The 18,854-nt window shown below is 36.2% G+C and overlaps 1 protein-coding gene across 4 annotated transcripts in view; it reads left to right on the top strand.

Moving 5' to 3' along the window:
* The first annotated feature begins 248 nt into the window (after window positions 1-248).
* The window catches only part of kcnc2 (potassium voltage-gated channel, Shaw-related subfamily, member 2), a 59,649-nt gene continuing 41,043 nt past the window's right edge, over window positions 249-18,854 (top strand). For 3 of the 4 annotated variants that reach the window (XM_042721603.1, XM_042721605.1, XM_042721606.1), the window contains exon 1: window positions 250-1,095. In XM_042721603.1, coding sequence (XP_042577537.1) covers window positions 541-1,095 — 555 coding nt within the window. In that variant the 5' untranslated portion in view covers window positions 250-540. Of the gene's footprint in view, window positions 1,096-18,854 lie in introns of all 4 variants that reach the window. The other variant, XM_042721604.1, reaches the window with a different exon arrangement.

The following is an 18,854-nucleotide window of genomic DNA, read 5'->3' as shown; positions in this document are numbered from 1 at the left end:
TTCACAAAGTGTAATGGTGAAGGGATAGATCAAATATGGCAGTTGATGGAAGGTTTGCGAAGAAATTTCACAGCAGTGTATTTTGATACATGGTGTGGCTGCTGTATTTTGTAGTTTATTTTGATACACTTAAAATTAAGGTATTTGGTATTTTATTTTAAAATACATTTTGATGTATCTTTGCCCAACCCTGCATATGACATCATTTTGTATGAATATATTGATGTCGAATGCCACTGATGAGAAGGGTGTGTCTTTGAGAGAGAGAGCGAGAGCGAGAGAGAAGAGAGCGCGTGCTCTTGTTGCTCCGAAGCGCGAGCCGCAGGTGGTGATGATGGGTCGATAGAAGGAAGAGCTGCTGCTTTCTTTCACCTGTCCGCGCGGGCTCGGTTTGTCTCGCTCGCCGCGAATAAAACGAAGCGCTCGGTTCGATCCTTCACTTCAATGAGGCTGTTCGTGAACTATTGGAGTACTCCAGCCTCGCCACAGCAGCACCGTAGAGTAACGTTACTCCCCTCGCGTCATGTCTCACTCTGAGAGATGGGCAAGTTCGACGAGCACGAGAGGGTGATCCTCAACGTCGGGGGTACGAGGCACGAAACCTACCGGACCACGTTGAAGACCCTGCCGGGCACGCGTCTGGCCCTGCTCGCCTCCGAGTCGGACCTCAAGTCGGTTCTGGACCAGCTGCAACAAGTCCCGGGCTTCATCGAGTACAACGCGCGCAGCAACGAGTATTTCTTCGACCGGCACCCAGGCGTCTTCGCCTACGTGCTCAACTATTACCGGACCGGTAAGCTGCACTGCCCGGCGGATGTGTGCGGACCGCTGTTCGAGGAGGAGCTGTCCTTCTGGGGCATCGATGAGACGGACGTGGAGCCGTGCTGCTGGATGACCTACCGACAGCACCGGGATGCCGAGGAGGCGCTGGAGGTGTTCGAGATGAACGTGGACAATGACGAGGACGACGAGTACGGCAAGCGGCTGGGCATCGAGGACGTGGTGTCCGCGGACGGTACCGGCAGCAGGTGGAGAAAGTGGCAGCCGGTCATCTGGAACCTGTTCGAGGACCCCTACTCCTCCAGAGCCGCTCGGGTAAGAGCGCAGCGCGGAGTCGCCAAACGGTTACGCGTGGTTCCTTTAGGCGCTTACGCTTCCAAACAACGCCAAAACTCATGCATGCGTGCAGACAAGTCTGTTTTGTGTTTAAGTTCCCGTGCATACTAGTGAAATGCGATAAAACTTGATGAAATGTTAGTGTTACTAAGTGCTTGTGCATGCATCTAAACCAGCGCGTTTCCAAAAAACGCCAAAACTCATGCATGCGCGTAGACAAGCCTGTTTCGTATTTAAATTCCTGTGCATGCTAGTAAACGTGATGGAGACGTGTGATGAGAGAGTCTCATCTAAAAACTCATGCATGCGCGTAGACAAGTTCTTTTTTGTATTTATGTTCATGTTAGTGATAGTGATGGTGATGTGTGATGAGACCTAAAAACTCATGCATGCGCGTAGACAAGTCTGTTTCGTATTTAAATTTCCGTGCATGCTAGTTAACGTGTTGGAGACTTGTTGGTGTAGAGATGAGAGAGAGTCTTATCAAAATGTTAAAACTTGATGAAATGTGAGTGTTACTAAGTTCTTGAGCATGCATCTAAACCAGTGCGTAATGGTTAGATATGTATTGGAGAGGCATGTCACATTAAGATCAAATCATGACAGACTTGGCAAACACATCACAAGACCGCATGCATGAGTGTTTTTCATCTAAAGATATGCATTGGTAACAGTTGTCCAGAACGGTAAACTTCTCCAGTAAAGGCAATTTTATCCTCTGTGAAAGCAGCCTTGGTTAAATTTGGCCTGATCGAGGGAGAGAAATGAATCGCAGCCCTCCCACACTTATGTGACACAACTCAGAGGAAGCGTAATGGAGGTTATTTTGCATTAGTCGCCATTTGAAGTGTTTTTAATTAAATGATTGGTTGGAGGAGGCTGTTAACATCAGTGGAAAAGAAAAATATTAATTATTGAGACTGTTGCAGGCAAATTCAGATGTACTGCAGAGATCAGCCATATAAAATTTTAAAGACCTTTTTCTTTGTGCTGATTTGGTTTCGGAGTAATTTTGCTCTGATTATATGCAGGCCAGTGAGATAGAAATCTATCACTAGTGTGTTTTAGTTTAAAGTTCTGGTTTTTGTTGTTAGTCATTTTTGATACATCTTTGCTAGTTTTATTTAGAAAAAGAAGGGCAGTTTACTCCAAAGAGAGACTGGTCTTCACATTAGAGGAGTAGTTCACCCAAAAATGAACATTTGCTGATATTGTCCTCACCCTCAGGTCATTCAAGATGTAGATGAGTTTGTTTTTCATCAGCTTTGGAGAAATAGCATTCCATCATTTGTTCTCCAATGGATCCTCTACAGTGAATGGGTGCCGTCAGAATGAGAGTCCAAACAGCTGATAAAAACATCACAATAATCCACACCACTCCAGTACATCAGTTACTTCTGGCTAAAATGCAAATCCTCCATATAGCTTTCTCCAGTGAAAAAGTTGTCTCATCTGAAGTCAGGAAAGAAATCTGCACAGATCGAACACCGTTTACAAAAAAGTTTTAAACAAATGTTGCTGGATTTTGATGAGAGACAGCAGGAGATGGACTTTTCCACTGGAGGAAGTGTTATTAAGTGTATTATTATCAGGTTTTGGCAAGCGATCATTTGAAAACATTAATAATAGATCTGTTTTTCATAAATTTGCAGCTTTTGTCTTAAGATGTTAACTGATGTTCTGGAGTGGTGTGGATTATTGTGATGTTTTTATAAGCTGTTTGGACTCGGCACCCATTTACTGCAGAGGATCCACTGGTGAACAAGTGATGGCAAGCTGGTCTGTGGTCAGTGAATGCACACATCAGAATTGGGTTAACTGGTCCAATGTTGGTTGATTTTGAATAGTTTTTACCTGCAGAGGTGGACCAAACGGGGGGGGGGGGGGTTGTTGATCTAATCAATAATTAATTGTTTCACTAAACAAAGAGTATGCTAACTTCATTTTAAATGAGTAGAAACTGTGACCTTGGCACAAACAGACTCCCAGATTATGGTTCTTGCAATGTTCTGTAGGGTCAAAAATTATCAAACACTTCTGTTTTCCTGTCCCAAACTATCTTGAGTAACAAAAGGGCCATTTGGCATTCCTGAAGGCACAGAATTGCTGATATCGATCAAGGCCTGTAGGCCAACATGTTTATACATCGGGGGTCTGCTAATTGTCACACCTTTTGCACAGTGGGTGAAGCTGTATTCTGCTGATTGGTCAGTTTGAATGTCTCACATTTGGGTTTCAGTCACATGGTCAAGGAAGGGATAAAAGAAGACTAAATGTTGCTCTGGCTCTTTCTCTCTGCTGGCTTTTCTTTGCTGGAGCTCTCTTCTCAGGGCTCTGCCCTCTGCCCTCTCTCCCTCTTTTTTCTCCCTCTTTCCATCTTCCCCCCTCTCTTTCTCTCTCAGGTAATATTTTACATACATGTTAGGTACATTTAACTATATATTTTACTACCCTTCATCTATTTTGTAACCAATTCAAGTGTAACCATAACAAAATATTGTTATTAAACCATTTCAATTATTAATTATGAGCTAACTAATCTTGATTCAATATTAAATTTGAAGTGCTACCTATTGCAATACAATATAGTCACTTAATAGCAACGCTCTCCCACATATTTAGCTATTGTAACTGCGCTTATTTCCGTCGTTGGTATAAGTGGCAGTGGGTGGTAATAGACTAGAAATGTACAGTTTTATACCATCATGCTGATAACGTTTCTTTAGTCCTTCGGCAATCCTACAGCCTGAACCACTGTAGGGAAACCACCCTTACAGTTCTTATAACACGTATGTTATTAACCTGCACACATTTCCCAGAATTCACCATGCAGCTCCTAGTTTGCATCATTGTGCTCCCATGATGCCTTCAGCCTGGTTTCATCCATCTGTTTATGCAGCGGACGGTTTGACGCTGTGATCATCTTGATGTGTGTATGTGTGTGTTTTGATGCCACGCGTGCCGTTGCCACTTAAGAGGTTAACACTGGCACACGTCTGAGGAGGCTGTGCCGAGACCGTTTCCATGGCGACCTTATCGCTCATCGGCCGCCCGTGTTCATTCAGAGCGGCGATTTGATTTCAGGAATCCAGTCGAGTGCGAACCCTGCGCGTGCCGTGCGCGTCTGCTCCTTTCCTCTGGCGTCATTTGAAACGAGTGTGTATGACATTGTGTGGTGATGATTCACACGCTGGAAGAATAACACGGTCATACAGAACGAGTGTGTTTATGTGGGCACGGATGATCTGAATGCTGATGCTGGCAGCTGGTGTCTTGTAGCTTAAACTTTGCTGTCAGTCATTTCTGTAGATCAGTCAGCGAGCGCTGATTGTCTCGTCGAGTTTCGCGTGTGTTGAGGCTGTGGGCGTCCTTGTGGGATGTTAGTGTCCGTGTGCGATTACAGTAATGAAACATGATCTTTTGAGAACAAGCCTTGAGTTGATGGTGATGATGATGAAGCAAAATGGCTTTGTAAACAATATTAACTAGCCATTTTTGCACCATAATGAGATGAAACTGGCTGAAAGTCTCTTCTGCTCTCCAAGACTGCATTTATTGGATCAAAAGTACAGTAAAGATTCATTTAGTTAAATGTTACAATTTAAAATGTAATGAATTAGAATGATGTGACACTGAAGACTGGAGTAATGTTGCTGAAAATTCAGCTTTGATCACAGGAATAAATTGCATTTTACAATATATTTACATAGAAAACAGATATTTGAAATTATAATAATATTTCACAATTTTACTGTTTTTACTGTATTTTCGTAAAATAAATTTTGTCTTGGGGAGCAGATGAGACATCAATTATACTCTGATCTTTGGATCCAAACAACATTGGATCCCATTGACAAAACACAAGCTTTTTCAAAACATCATCTTTGTTCTTCCACAGAAGAAATCATACAGGTTTGGAACCACATGAGTGTCAGTAAATGATGACAGAATTGGGCATTTTACACCAAATTATATTCAATGCAAGTTTGCAGTTGGTTAAAATCCTGCTGGCACACTATTGAGAAGGATTTTTGACCAGGATGTGGAGGCTGGAGTTCATGTTCTCCTTCCAGAAAAACCTTTCATGTTTCCTAGTGGTACTTTTTTGTTGCATTAACCAGCATTAAATTAGTAGCAGTAGTTTTTTTTGGCTGATTGCATAGTTTGCATGCACATAAACATGCATGCATGTGACGTGCTGACCAGTGTTTTCAGTTCAAAGTCCAAAATTAGCATCTTCCTCACCGTTTATAGGCTCTGCGTTTCTTTTTTAGGATGAGACAGTAATTACAGAGCTGTCTTTCTCGCGGCTGATGGGAGGACACTGCGAACCGCTGTAGGTGTAAACCGCTGGAGAGAGCGAGAGATGTGTTTGCTGGAGAAATTAAGCCCAACGCAGGGTGCTGTGTTAAACAGGTACCGCTGGATCTAGCTTTCATGTCGAGATGGTTTGAATCGCGCACACGTGCATTAGCGAGCTCATTTCGGCCGGTCTGAAATGCACGACTGTCTTTTGTGTTGTGATAATTGCACGGCTGGATTTGTCCTGTATCTGCACAAACTGCTTTCAAGTCCTCCGCCGAACCGGTCTGTGGCTTCAAAGGAGTAACACAGGCCTAATGAAGCCGTTCAGATCACCGGGGCCAATTACACACACACGCACACGCACGCTCTCTGCTTTCACTAATCGCTGATTAAATAGCAAATCAAACTTTGTTTTTGTTCTCTTGTACAGATGCTGAATGTACATACAGACTCCAACCAGCCCGTATCACACATACTCGCCTACGTTCCCCTTTAGATGACACTGAAAACAAAGCTGCTCTACTAATATTTTAGCAATAATGGAGGAAAACCTTTTTTTTTTTTTTTCAGTAGATGTGCTTTGACAGCGCGTCAACCTGCGAATGAAATGATTCGAGTGTTTAATAGTGTTTCATGCTGTGAAAGAACGAGGCAGGAATAAGTGGTATTTCCAAAATATTATCGCAGTATGAGTAAATTTGTAGTCTTTTTTTTTTTTTTTTTTTTTTTTTTGGCATTCAACAAAAGATTGACTTATAAGCGCATGATAATGATTGTTTGCACATTTCTATACAATATTTTTGTATTAATTTATGTTTCTTTGTGCGTGTAAACCCACTCAAATCCATGGAAATATACAATAGTGTAGCAAAATCTCTACATGTTGACATTTATGCTTTCTAATGCAATTATAACAGCCAGACAGCACACTAAAGTCATGCAACATTTTTAAATACTTTATACAGTGGTGGCCAAAATTAATAGAACATTAGTATTTTAACCAGCTAAAAAATGGTTTAAGTCAGTTATTTGTGTGCCAGTAGGAAATATCAGTTTCCATTTCCAAACATTCATTTTGCCATTAATTGTAATAATCCAGTGAGATTTTTGTCTGACAGCAGCCAGTGTTCCACACCGAGATCTGATCCCATCATCATCCAGTCTGTCTGGAATGACATGAAGAAACAGAACAAACTGAGACAGACCAAAATCTAAAACCAGAAGAACTGTGGCAACGTCTGTTGTTGATGTTTCAAGAGACCTACCTGCAAAGCTACCTGAGAAACTATGCACAAGTGCCCCGAGGGCAATAGATGCTTTAAACGCAAAGGATGGTTACACCAAATGTTGATTTAATTTAGTTAATTTAAAAAAAGCAAATCTATTTATGGCATTATTTTTGACAGCATCCTCATTTTACGCAAGCTTTTTTACACAATTGTCTAAAACTTTTAAAGGGGTCATCGGATGCCCATTTTCCACAAGTTGATATGATTCTTTAGGGTCTTAATGAAAAGTCTGTAACATAGTTTGTTCAAATATCTCAATGGTGGTGTAAAACCATCTTTACCCTGTCAAAAACAGCTCTGTCTACAGCAAGCTGTTTTATTGCATGTCGCTTTAAATGCAAATGAGCTCTGCTCACCCGCCACACACATTTCAGTTCAAACAACTTGTAAAAGTGCATGTCACATCTGATGACCCCTTTAACAGTACTGTAGCTTTCTGGAAGCCACAGGAAAATTACAGTACAGACATAATTATATTTATTTGAAATATATATGGTAATCTTAACTTTTCAGACAACAGAACTTATTTTTCAGAGTGTGTGTATGTGTATATGTGTATATATATGTATATATTTTTTTTTATTGCTAGATAATGACCTGGCACATAATGGAAACTCATATGCTGTTAACTTTTTTTTTTTTTTCTTTTTCTTTTTTTTTTTTTCCCTCAATCAAGAGATGTTTTTCTAATGTCTACATCTCCAACCGTTTAGACTAGATCCAGTCTTGTTTTATTCTAGCGTCTTTCATCTTCAAACGCATCCTCTTCTCCTGTTGTAACTGTCAACTGTTCTCACGCATGTAACTTTGCTTTAGTTTATTCTTCAAAAACACAATAAATATAGAGCGCTACGTCGTGCCTGTCACGCTCCGCCTCATGGAAGGTTATAGGGAGGTTATTCTCATACCTCAGTAACTGCTACCAGAAAGACTGAGCAGGATGCACTTTCCTCAAACTCGCTTCAGGTGTACAAACAGCTAAAATGAGATGCTGTCTTCTTCAGTCCACACACACACACACACACACACACACACAGATACAGCTCAAGGGCAGCGTGTGCTAGAGATGTGAAACACACACTCTGGTTATCAGCTTGGTGTCTCCGTGTGTCTCTCTTTATTTGTTCATATTTTATCAGGATTATTGTCGGTCTTCTCTTGTTCTCTGATTGTTGTAGGTATTTGACTTCTGTGTGTTGTAATGTGGTTGTCAGGGTGTTCTGGGTGGTTTTAGTGTGTTGATATTTAAAGCTACATGATATTTTGAAATACTGCAAGCGTACTAGCAATATGTACTGTATACTGCAGTGGCTTGTGATAGCTGAATGATTTTAATACTTAAGTGAAGTTAAGAAAAGTCAAAGTTTTAGGTCCCTGCTTATGGCATTTTTCTTCAATGTCTTGTAGCCCTAGTTACTATGTGGTTCCTAGGATCTGTTTTTTAGTGGTTTTTAAATCTAATTGTATTTATCATTGTTATTTATAAAAATGTAAGTTTGCTGTGCTTTTTTTATTTTCCTTTTCTTCTCTCTCATATTTTTGGGTGATGTTTTGGACGGCGTGTCCTTTCTCTCTCTGCAGTCTTCTAGATCATAATGTTTCTTCCTCTCCTTCCGAAACTCCAAACTGGGACAAACCCGATCCAGTCAGTGAGATCCGGACGTCTCATTCGAGTGACCCGCGTGTCCTCTTTCCGTCAGATACTGAATCAATGCAGCTTTGCCTCCAAACGTCTCGTCTTTCTCCCAGAAAGCTGCGAACAGACTAAGATTTCACAGCTCCTCCTCAAAACCTTCACCTTCAAGAGCATCTCCAGTCCAGTGTCGTCCTGCTTTATTTGCTGTCACTCGGCGAGCATAATTTGGAAATATCAGTTTGTGAAGGGTGAGGTTAAATGCTTTGATGCTGTATGTGTCATACGGTGTGGTTTACATGTTGGCTGAGTCATAACGCTGACATTTAAGGCCCTTCACTCTCCAGCGGTGTGTAAATACACTCCATTAAGTGAAGGCCTCTTCACCGCCAGCCGTAATTATCCTGTTGAGTCGGGTTGAGCCGGGCCGCTAGTCCAGGTTTAACTAGCACTCTATTAGGAGTCACTTCAGTGCGCGGGAACCGTCTTCTCATCTGAATGACTCTCAAAAGCCTGTGTCTGTCTGTAGTGCGCCTGTTAGTCAAGCTGTCTGTCTGACGCTCTCGCTGTCTTCATTCACAAAAGTCAGACGCCAGTGAACTAGAGCAAACTGAACGCCTGCTGCTGGCGACATGAAAATAGCTTTTGCCTCCCAATGTACTTGCATAAACCGACTTATTTCTGAGTAGATTTGGTGAGAAATATTGTCAAAAATCTATTGTTTTTTGTCTGTGTGGAGTAATGAAATATGGATAATGAAATGAAATAACTGATAATGAATTGGATCATGAAAAAGGTTTGTATGATAGTGGAAATAAGTGATTGGCAACTTCAGCTGTAAATAATAATAATATTATTATTGACAATATTACAGTAGTAGTAGTAGTAGTAGTAATTGTTTTTTTAATAATTTTGTTTTTTTTTTTTTTGAATATTTTTATTAATGTATAATTATTACTGTTATAATATTTCACTGTAATAGAGTATTTAAGAAATAAATATTTTATTATTATTATTAAAATATTAAACAAAAGAATTCTTATTGTACGAGATTAGTAGAGAAATGTCAACTGCAGATTAAATTATTACTACTACTACTACTACTACTACTAATAATAATAATAATAGTATATAAATGTTGCTGTTATGATTATTGCTACAAATTTTTTTTTAAATATTTTATTGTTATATTTTACTGTATAATATTTAATATTGTATTATTGATACAATAATTTTTTTGTTGTTGTTTTTTTTTTTTATATTTATATTTTTTTTTTGTATTTATCATGACTATAACTACTAAAATATTAAAAAGACAATTATTTCTGATAGGGCTGTGCAATTAATCGTATTCGATTATCATGTGCATCTCGTCAGTAAAGCCGGTTCTGTGATTAGTAGTAAATCATTATCACCTGTTTTCAGATGGAACGGCTTTCACTACACAGAGCCGAAAATCGAATGCGATTCATCTGCGATTATTTTTTTTTTTGCCTAATTGTCAGTGAACTACGGCTCTGTGCAGTGAAAGCCGCTCAGTCTGAAAGCAGGTGATGGTGATGGACCGGCTTTACTGAAGAGATTCGCATAATAATCGAATGCGAATAATTTCACAGCTCTAATTTCTGATATTTCACTTTAAAAGAGTATTTAAGAAACTTGTTATTAAAAATGTTGAACAAAATAATTAATAGTATTGTAATATTTCATGGTAAAATAAAGAGAATTTAAGCAAAATAATATACTAATACTTCTTAACAGCTGTATTGTGATTTTTGGATTTACAAGAACATTGTTATTTTTCTTTTTAAATTAAGTTTGTGTATTTTTGAATATGTTAGTGTTTTCTTGTTTTTTTTGTTAATTGTATCTTTAAATATGTAATATTGATTATGTTGTTGTGGGTGGTCATATGTAAATGAGCTCATAACTAACATGATTTTTGAAATAAGATGATCGGTAAATAAGTGTGGAAGCTTCGTGAATGTTAGCTGTATTAGGAAAGAAAAAATCAGTTTTTCATCATGCAACCACTTTAAATCTTATATATATATATATATATATATATATATATATATATATATATATTCTTTATATTATTTTAATAAAATGATCAGTTTGACCGCTCACAGACACTAAAGCTCCCGTAGATGGGCTTTGTGTACTGATACTGTAGCTCAAATAATACATCAGAGACCTGGGTCAGTGCGGTTTTTGTGTCTGGGAGCATCATTCACATCCCTGCTCCTATATAGACAGCACAAGCACAATCCAGACGCAAAGGTCAGTTTACGGGTTTTCTTATGATTATGTGCCTTGTTTTTGGCCAAATTTTAAGGCAGCATTGTATTTATCCTTCACAGAGAAGGAAGTCCCATAATGCATTGCAACAAGCTCTTGGAAAGATGCACCAGCATGAATATTAATGTGCTTAAATACAAAATATATCAGTATAAATACTTAAATAGAAAGTAGTTATATAACAATGTAATTTTTAGAGAAAGGCTGTTTTGCCTGCGTGTGCGTGCACATGTTTATATCAGTTAGGTCTTTTTTTTTTTTCCCTATTTTTGTTTTATTTGTTTATCTACTTATTTGCCATTTAGTTGTTTTATTTAGTTATTTATTTAGGCTAGTTGATTATTGATTTTGTATATTTAGTTATTTGTATTTTTAGTTGTAATTTGTAAGTTTATTTAATTTTAGTTTAGTTATTTACTTGATTGGGTCAATTATTTTTGTTGTAGTCAGTTGTTTAGTTTTTTTTAATTTACTTTAGCTATTTATTTATTTATTAGTTGTAATTTTTGATATTTTGTTATTTTTATTTACTTCAGCTATTTATTTATTTATTAGTTGTAATTTTAGATATTTTGTTAAAGTCATTTATTTTTAATTTATTTAGTTTTTGTTTATTTATATGCCATTGTTGTGTATCTGTCGTTTCATGACACTATGAAGGTCCATTTCAGACACTCGCCGGGTTTATTACACAGCTTCAGCATCACTTTATCGATGTTTACTTACTCGATGTAATCCTGGAAGATCACTTTACATTTCTGTTTACTAGCAGAGCTTTGACACTGAATCTTATTTTTAGCTCTAGATATATGATATTTGGGTATTTCTGTATCTGATCTGAAATATATGCATTTTCAGATGCACAGATTCAAGATGCTTACTGCGAGAAGTATAATTGCACCCTGAATGAACACAAGGGCGAATATTGAATCATTTTCATTTATACGCACCAATGAAATATACTTAGGGAACTAAATAGCCAAAAAAAAAGCATGTAACATTCAGAATGTTCCTTAATTTTCAAATCTACAACAGAATCAGTGTAAATGCATCATGAGTATGTGTTATGATTCACCCAGAGCCGTCGTTTGAAGTCAGTTTGTGTTGGGCAGTAATAACTGAGAGCTGTTATTATTCTGGGAAATATTAACACAGACTGTTTCTGAAATGCTCTTCTGATTGTGTCCTTATAAAGCTGCTAACCTCACTGTGTTACTGTCTTCTGACACGCCGTCTCGCCTCTGAACTAATAACAGGCTAATAATAGATGCTGTATAAATATGATTCATAACGGCTGTTTTTGTCTACTTTGACTTTAGTGCAGCATCTAATGAGGCCTTCACTATGTTTGCGATGGGTTTTTTATTTTTTGTAATTGTATTGTAAGTATCATGATGATTTATCCTAGCGTGATGAGCGAGTCTGAGAGTGTTATGATGAGAATGACTTCAAATAAAGAAGCTTGTTTGGTTGATTCATTTGTCAGTCAATTTAAATTGTTTTTGGTTTCATTTTTATTTGTTTTTATTTCTTCACGAAATAGTGTGAATTTGTTTTGGGCTGTTTGGTCTGAAAAACTTCAGAGCAAATGTATAAATATTGAGATGTTGAATAGCGTGTAAAAGCTGCTGCTGTTTCTTCTAGCGCTGCTTCTGTAAGTTTACTCTTGGAATTACAGACTCAAAGATGATTTTGTTAGGATGAAATGAATGATTATTTCTTTTTCTCCCAGATAAGTTTGCTTTAAGTGACAGAATGAGATCACATTGATTTATCATTTATCTCTCTCTCTCTCTCTGTCTGTGTGTTTGCTGGCAGTTTGCCTGCTGGTGCGCGTTCTTCATGATCCTACACACACACACACACAGAGAGACAGACTGTAACTGTAAGTGATGTGATCAGGTTTTGTTTCAGGCGTTTACACGACAATGATGTAGTCAAAAAACTGAAAAGTTTTTCCCTTGCGTTTTTAAAAAGTTTCACATATACACGACAATGTTTTCAAAACAATTCACAGTTACACATATCCATGAAAACGGCCAGAAACGCTGTATTACATATGCCAGGCCAGTAGTTGGTGCTGTCACCTTGTTAGTAAACACTACCTGTAGGGAAGTGATGATTATATGTTGTATATGATGCGTCTCCGCTGTTGGTTGTAATACTGATGAAGTAAATCCACACTTTGCTGAAGCGTTAGCAAACTCTTGAGCAGCAACAACAGTACCATATACTCCGCCATTGTTGTGTATGTTTGTTCGCACTTGACTTTAAAAACGACACGTACTGCGCATGTCTACATACCTAACACATACTACGCACGCGCATGATTTCACCGTTTTCAAAGATTCCCATATTGGGTGTTTACACGGAAATGATAACGGTGGCGTTTTCAAAAACTTGCACTTTGAAACCCGTTTTCAAAAATATGCATTTTCAGTCTCCAAAACGCTGTTGTTGTGTAAACGAACAGGCAAAACACATAAAAAGTGCCTGTTTTTTGGCTGTAAACGTTGTTGTGTAAGGTGCGAAGGTGTTTCTGGAGGTCAGTCAGTGTCTGGTTGAAGGGTCAGATTCTTAAGCTAGTCAGCTGTAATACTGGTCCGCTTGTGGTTGCAGTTGACACACACACACACACCTGCTGCTTTCTGCCATTTTCACATGTGACATGAAATTAAACGAACTCGAAGTCCAGTTTTGTTTAGAGGAAAACTATATTGGGTTGGTTCTTGTATAGGGGTGCACGATAAATATCGGCTGATAATTAATGCTCATCTCGTCAGTAAAGCCGGTTCTCTAATCAGCGGTAAATTCCATCAGGTGCGTGATTTCACACAGTTGTTAACTGACAAGCTGCGCAAATCCGCGTTCATTATCAGCGTGGATTTTTGAAACTGTTGTTAACTGACAAGCTGCGCAAATCCACATTTATTGTATGTGTGTTTGTTTATATTTATATGTATAATTTTTTTTCCTTTAAATATATAGTGAATATATCTTTATTTATTTATTTAAAAACAAACATTTATATTTTGGTATATCTATATATATATATATATATATGGATATTATAAATAATTAAATTCTATTATTATTTTTTTTTTTTATTAAGTATTTAATTTTTTTGTTCGGGGTATTTTGGTATTATATTAATATTTCATAAATATATAAATCTCTTTATATGCATTATATTTATCTTTTTTGATATCTTTTTAAATGTATTTTATATATATGTAAACATTGATTTTTTTTTTTGGCCATGTTTTTGTTTTATTATTATTATATTATTATTATTATATGTATTTTTATTAATATTTTATATGTAGTGTGTGTATGTGTGTGTGAAGTTTTTCACTATATTTTTTATGTATATAGTTTTTAATTTTACATTATATTTATTATATATTTTATTTTTATCTTGATTTTTATCTATATGTTTAAGAGAATATCCTTTTTTCTTAAAAAGATCTGATATCTGATTACTTATATTCTTAATATAATTTTTAAACCCGATCCGTCAAAAATGTTGTGAAATCTGTTGTACTGTATGAGGTAAATATCAACTGTGTAATATTGTTATTTACAGTACTTTCTGAATTGTGTTGTAAAATTGTAATCTAACATGTTAATTATGTTGTCAGAGAGCAGTTTATGGGTTTATGATGTGATGTTTTACGCGGTTCTTACAGCGATTTCCCAAGATGCATGTTGAGATGTTTTGATGCTGTGAATTAGTCGTATGGACCACATTTATGATGCTGTTAGTTTGTTTTGGAGCTTGATGGCTGTAATTACTGTAATCCTTCATTATATAGAAGAGCAGAAGTCATCATGAGGTGAAGAAATAATGACAGAAATGTATTTTGGGCTGATCTTTAATGAACGCTCTCTGAAGTCTCAGACGGATAGTCTTACGCTGCTCGCTGCTGACCTTGAGTGGGTTTGCAGCAGCAGCTTCGGTTGGGTTGGATTCCTGAGGGATTGAGTGCGTGTGCGGTTTGATTACAGCCGGGTCGAGGGCAGCCTTGGAGAATCGCTCTGTCTGTCTGACTGCTGTTCTTCTCCTCATTCTGTCAGACCGGCCCGTGTTTCTGTCTGCCGCCTTGTTTTTCTGACGCTCTGATCACATTTACAGCAGGATGCTTATATTGTGTAGAGCTGCTTCGAGTTCGCTTCATTCAGAATGAAAATTAAAAAGTTTTCACTCAAAAATTGCAAGCAAATTTCACAATTAATGACAAAGACATTGAATTAAACTTGATTTTGACGTTAAGAATACCCTGATGTAGTATATTATTGTGAGTTTTGTTTTATGTACTACTTTGAAAGCTTTTTTCAGTGTAACTAATGAAAAACCTTCCCCTGTTTTTGAGCTAATTATAAAATTATGATATACCTAAATATTTAAATATATATTTTTTATTAATTATATTTAGATTTTTTTAAATTATATAAGTATATATATATATATATATATATATATAATATATTATTATATTATATCATTAAATAAATATAATCAATATATAAAATATAAAATAATATTTAGCAACTTAAATGTGAAGCTGTTTTAAAACATCAGAAATTATCTTAAATATTTACATTTGTATATTTTTATTTCAAATGTTTAAAAAGGTAATTTAAAAACTAGTGTGTGTGTGTTTTGTGTGTGTTTATTTATATTTGTTTTTAAATTTATTAAATTATATATTTTGGATTATATTTTGGTGTTATTTTTTTGTTATTTGTTTTTGTTAATTTATTGTTAATAAATATGAATAGAGCACAGAGAAATTAAATTCTGCCATTTACTTTCCAAATGTGAATGAATTTCTTTTTCGGATAACAAAAGATGTTTTGAAGGAAACCAAACAACATTGGACCATGCTGACCTCCACAGTATAGAAATAAAAAAACAGAGACTTTTTTAAAATATATATATATACTTTTTTTTATGTTACTCAGAATGTGACTTTAGCTTTGTGAGAATGTAGCATTCTGGGAAGCAGAATCTCTGTTACGTCTCCTGTTGGTTTGTACTGTGACCCAACGATTTATATTCACCCTATAATGTTTCTCCAGCACGTTTTCCCCTTCACACTTGGCTGCACTCGTGCACACACACACACACACACGCTCACACACTCACACACACATCCATTAGGAACTCCGTCTGGAGCTGGACTGAAAAAAATTACGGCAGATTTTTGCTCATCCCATCATCCATCTCTCCCAACTCTCTTAATAATGAATCAGAGATGGAGCGGCCGTCCCATCTATATCCATTTAGCCAAATGAACCCAATCCCACATTAAAACAGCAGCATTCATGATTCATCAGCTCCGTCTCGCCCGTATGGACCAGCAACAGGCTTTGGTTGGAGAGCTCATGCCATTGCAGTTAATAACTTTTTCCTCATTCTTCGGGTCTTGATAGTTTTGGAGACCAAATTTACAAAGACGCAGCCATTTTCACACTAAATATGTTCTGTATGTAAAAATCCAACTTGTTATTTCTTAAAGCTTGATGTTTGTGATTTTTTTTTTTTTATTTTTTTTTTTTGTTCAAACAGGTTTCCTTTACCTTTCACGTCTGTGTTTTGGTCATTCAAACAGGTGGCTTATAAAGGATTACATCTCAGATGTATATTGTATTTATATGTGTCTGAACAATTGTAATATAATGCAAGTGTAAAATTCTAAAATATTTAAAATTTTAAATATTTACTTTAAATATTTTTTAAAGACTATACATATGTATGTATAATATTGTGATATTGTGAAATTGTAAAATTTTTAAATTTTTTTTATCATTTATGTAGTTATTTATAATGTATTATAAATAATGATATATTAATTCATTTATGTATTTATTATAATGTTATAATTATTTTATGGATTTTTTATATGTGTTTTTTTTTTTTTATATTGAATTTATGATACAACATTAAAATTTACTCATAATAACAATGTACTATAATAAATATTCTAATAAATTATAATATTTAATTATAATATAAGTATATTTTAAGAATATTTTAAATGTATATTTTATATTTTAAATAATTTGAAATAATAGAATTTAATCAGAATCTAAACTCTGTCCATGTGTGTGATACATTATTTATAATATAAATGTAAAATATAATATCAATTTATGATATACTTATTTTATTAAATGTAGTAAATATGCTTTTAAATAATTTATTCTGTATAATATATAAAATAATAATTATAAAAGTATTATGTATTTAAATAAATAATTTATATATTCTTATATAATCTATTGAAAAAAAAAAAAAAAAAAAATAATATAAAAATATATATATATATATATATATATAATATATATTATATATATATATATATATATATATATATAAATATAATACTCTGAACAAAATTATAAACTCAACACTTTTGTTTTTGCCCCCATCTTTCTTAAGCTGAACTCAAAGATCTAAGATTTTTTTCTATGTACATAAAAAAGGCCTATTTCTCTCAAATATTGTTCACAAATCTGTCTGAAGTGTTAGTGAGCACTTCTCCTTTGCTTAATCCATCCCCCTCACAGGTGTGGCGCATCAAGATGCTGATTAGACAGCATGATTATTGCACAGGTGTGCCTTAGGCTGGCCACAAGAAAAGGCCACTCTAAAATGTGCAGTTTTACTGTACTGGGGGGTCCGGGAGGGGTCCGAAAACCAGTCAGTATCTGAAAAAGATCATTTGCCTTACGCAGCAACACATCTCCTTCTCATAGATTGATCAGGGGTGTATTACAGGTTAACAACCGTGAACTAAAAAATTCTCGGTTGATTAACCCCAAACTTGTCTTATCGGGAGGGCTGTGTTCCGAAAACGGGAGTTAAGTTCAACTCAGAGTATGTTCCTGGTTACAGACTCAAGACTTCTCAACAAAGAGCGACGAATCGACGACCTCATATGGCAACCGACACGCTAAAGAAAAAGCGCGCCAAGCCTGTTTCTTTTCTTCTTCTTTTGTTCAGTAGTTGTTTACATGCTTAGTGCATATCGCACCTAAGTGTATGACGTGATTTTTTTCCATGTATCTTAAATCGTTGAGACTGTGAATTATATTTTTTGGTTTTGATGCATTACAGAAGATCAGTCCATATCTATAATGTTATTGAATGTAGAAGTTAGAATTATAGAAAATCCATGTGTGAGATTAATATAACATGTAACTAAAATAAAAGGTATAATAAATATTTATAAGTAACATTACCTGTCATAGTGTTTTAATAATTTATATACAGATACACTCTTATGTCTGCAATAAAGAAATAATCATAAGAATAATGTTACCATCTATTATTACTTATATTAGTGCGTCCTCATTAACATATCAATATATCATATATATATATACGCTGTAATATTATATAATGTTGTTGTGCACTATCTGTCACGCCCGGCTCGCTGAGGGAACTAACCTTGGAACAGAAGCTTGCCGCCGGAGCAGGTTCAGTCAGAGATCCGTTGTCACCATACATCCATTTTGGAACCGAAAGTTGAGGTTATCCGCTTACTTACTCTTAAACATACCTGGGTATGTCACCTAACCTGCTTTCTGGAATACCCCCCAGGTTGTTGATTGTGTGTGTGTGTGTTTACACACATCAGAAGGTCAGATCTGAAGCGTCGCTGCCGCGGGAACAAACGGCACCCGCCGTCACACCTGTCCTCGTCTACACGGCCTATCGCTATGACAACTTATGTAATGCAGTCACCATAGCAACAGCTGAATCCCTAGCCTTGGCTCCTTGTGAGGACCAGAACCGAGAGAAAGGCGATGACAATGCAGCCAGATACCAACTAAAAGATGCACAGATCGCATCGCAACTCCAGATCTCTGAAAGTGCCGTCACACCTTTAGTTTCCAGAGCTATTAATAGCAGAGCAGAGGCGACTGCTGCTATTTCAGGATCTGTTTTGTGTGTTCTTGTGAAGGAATGACAAGTTTTGTTCTTCTTTCTGTCATGTTGGAGAAATACGACAGTGCCTCCTTTCATGATCACATCAGGCAGAAACGTGAATTCATTCATCGTCCGTATGCCCTGCTTAATTATCGTTAAATACACGTTGTTTGTAGTTTTCCAGCAGGGCTGACGTCACATCACTTCACGACTTCAGTGCAAACGCTGTCTGGAAAATTAAAAAAAGTTTGCATTTCTACTCCAGAGCGAC

This window comes from Cyprinus carpio, chromosome B4 (genome assembly GCF_018340385.1).
Source record: "Cyprinus carpio isolate SPL01 chromosome B4, ASM1834038v1, whole genome shotgun sequence".
NCBI classification, from domain to species: domain Eukaryota; kingdom Metazoa; phylum Chordata; class Actinopteri; order Cypriniformes; family Cyprinidae; genus Cyprinus; species Cyprinus carpio.
Note: the sequence above shows the minus strand (reverse complement) of the source record. Positions and strands in the feature narration are given on the sequence as shown.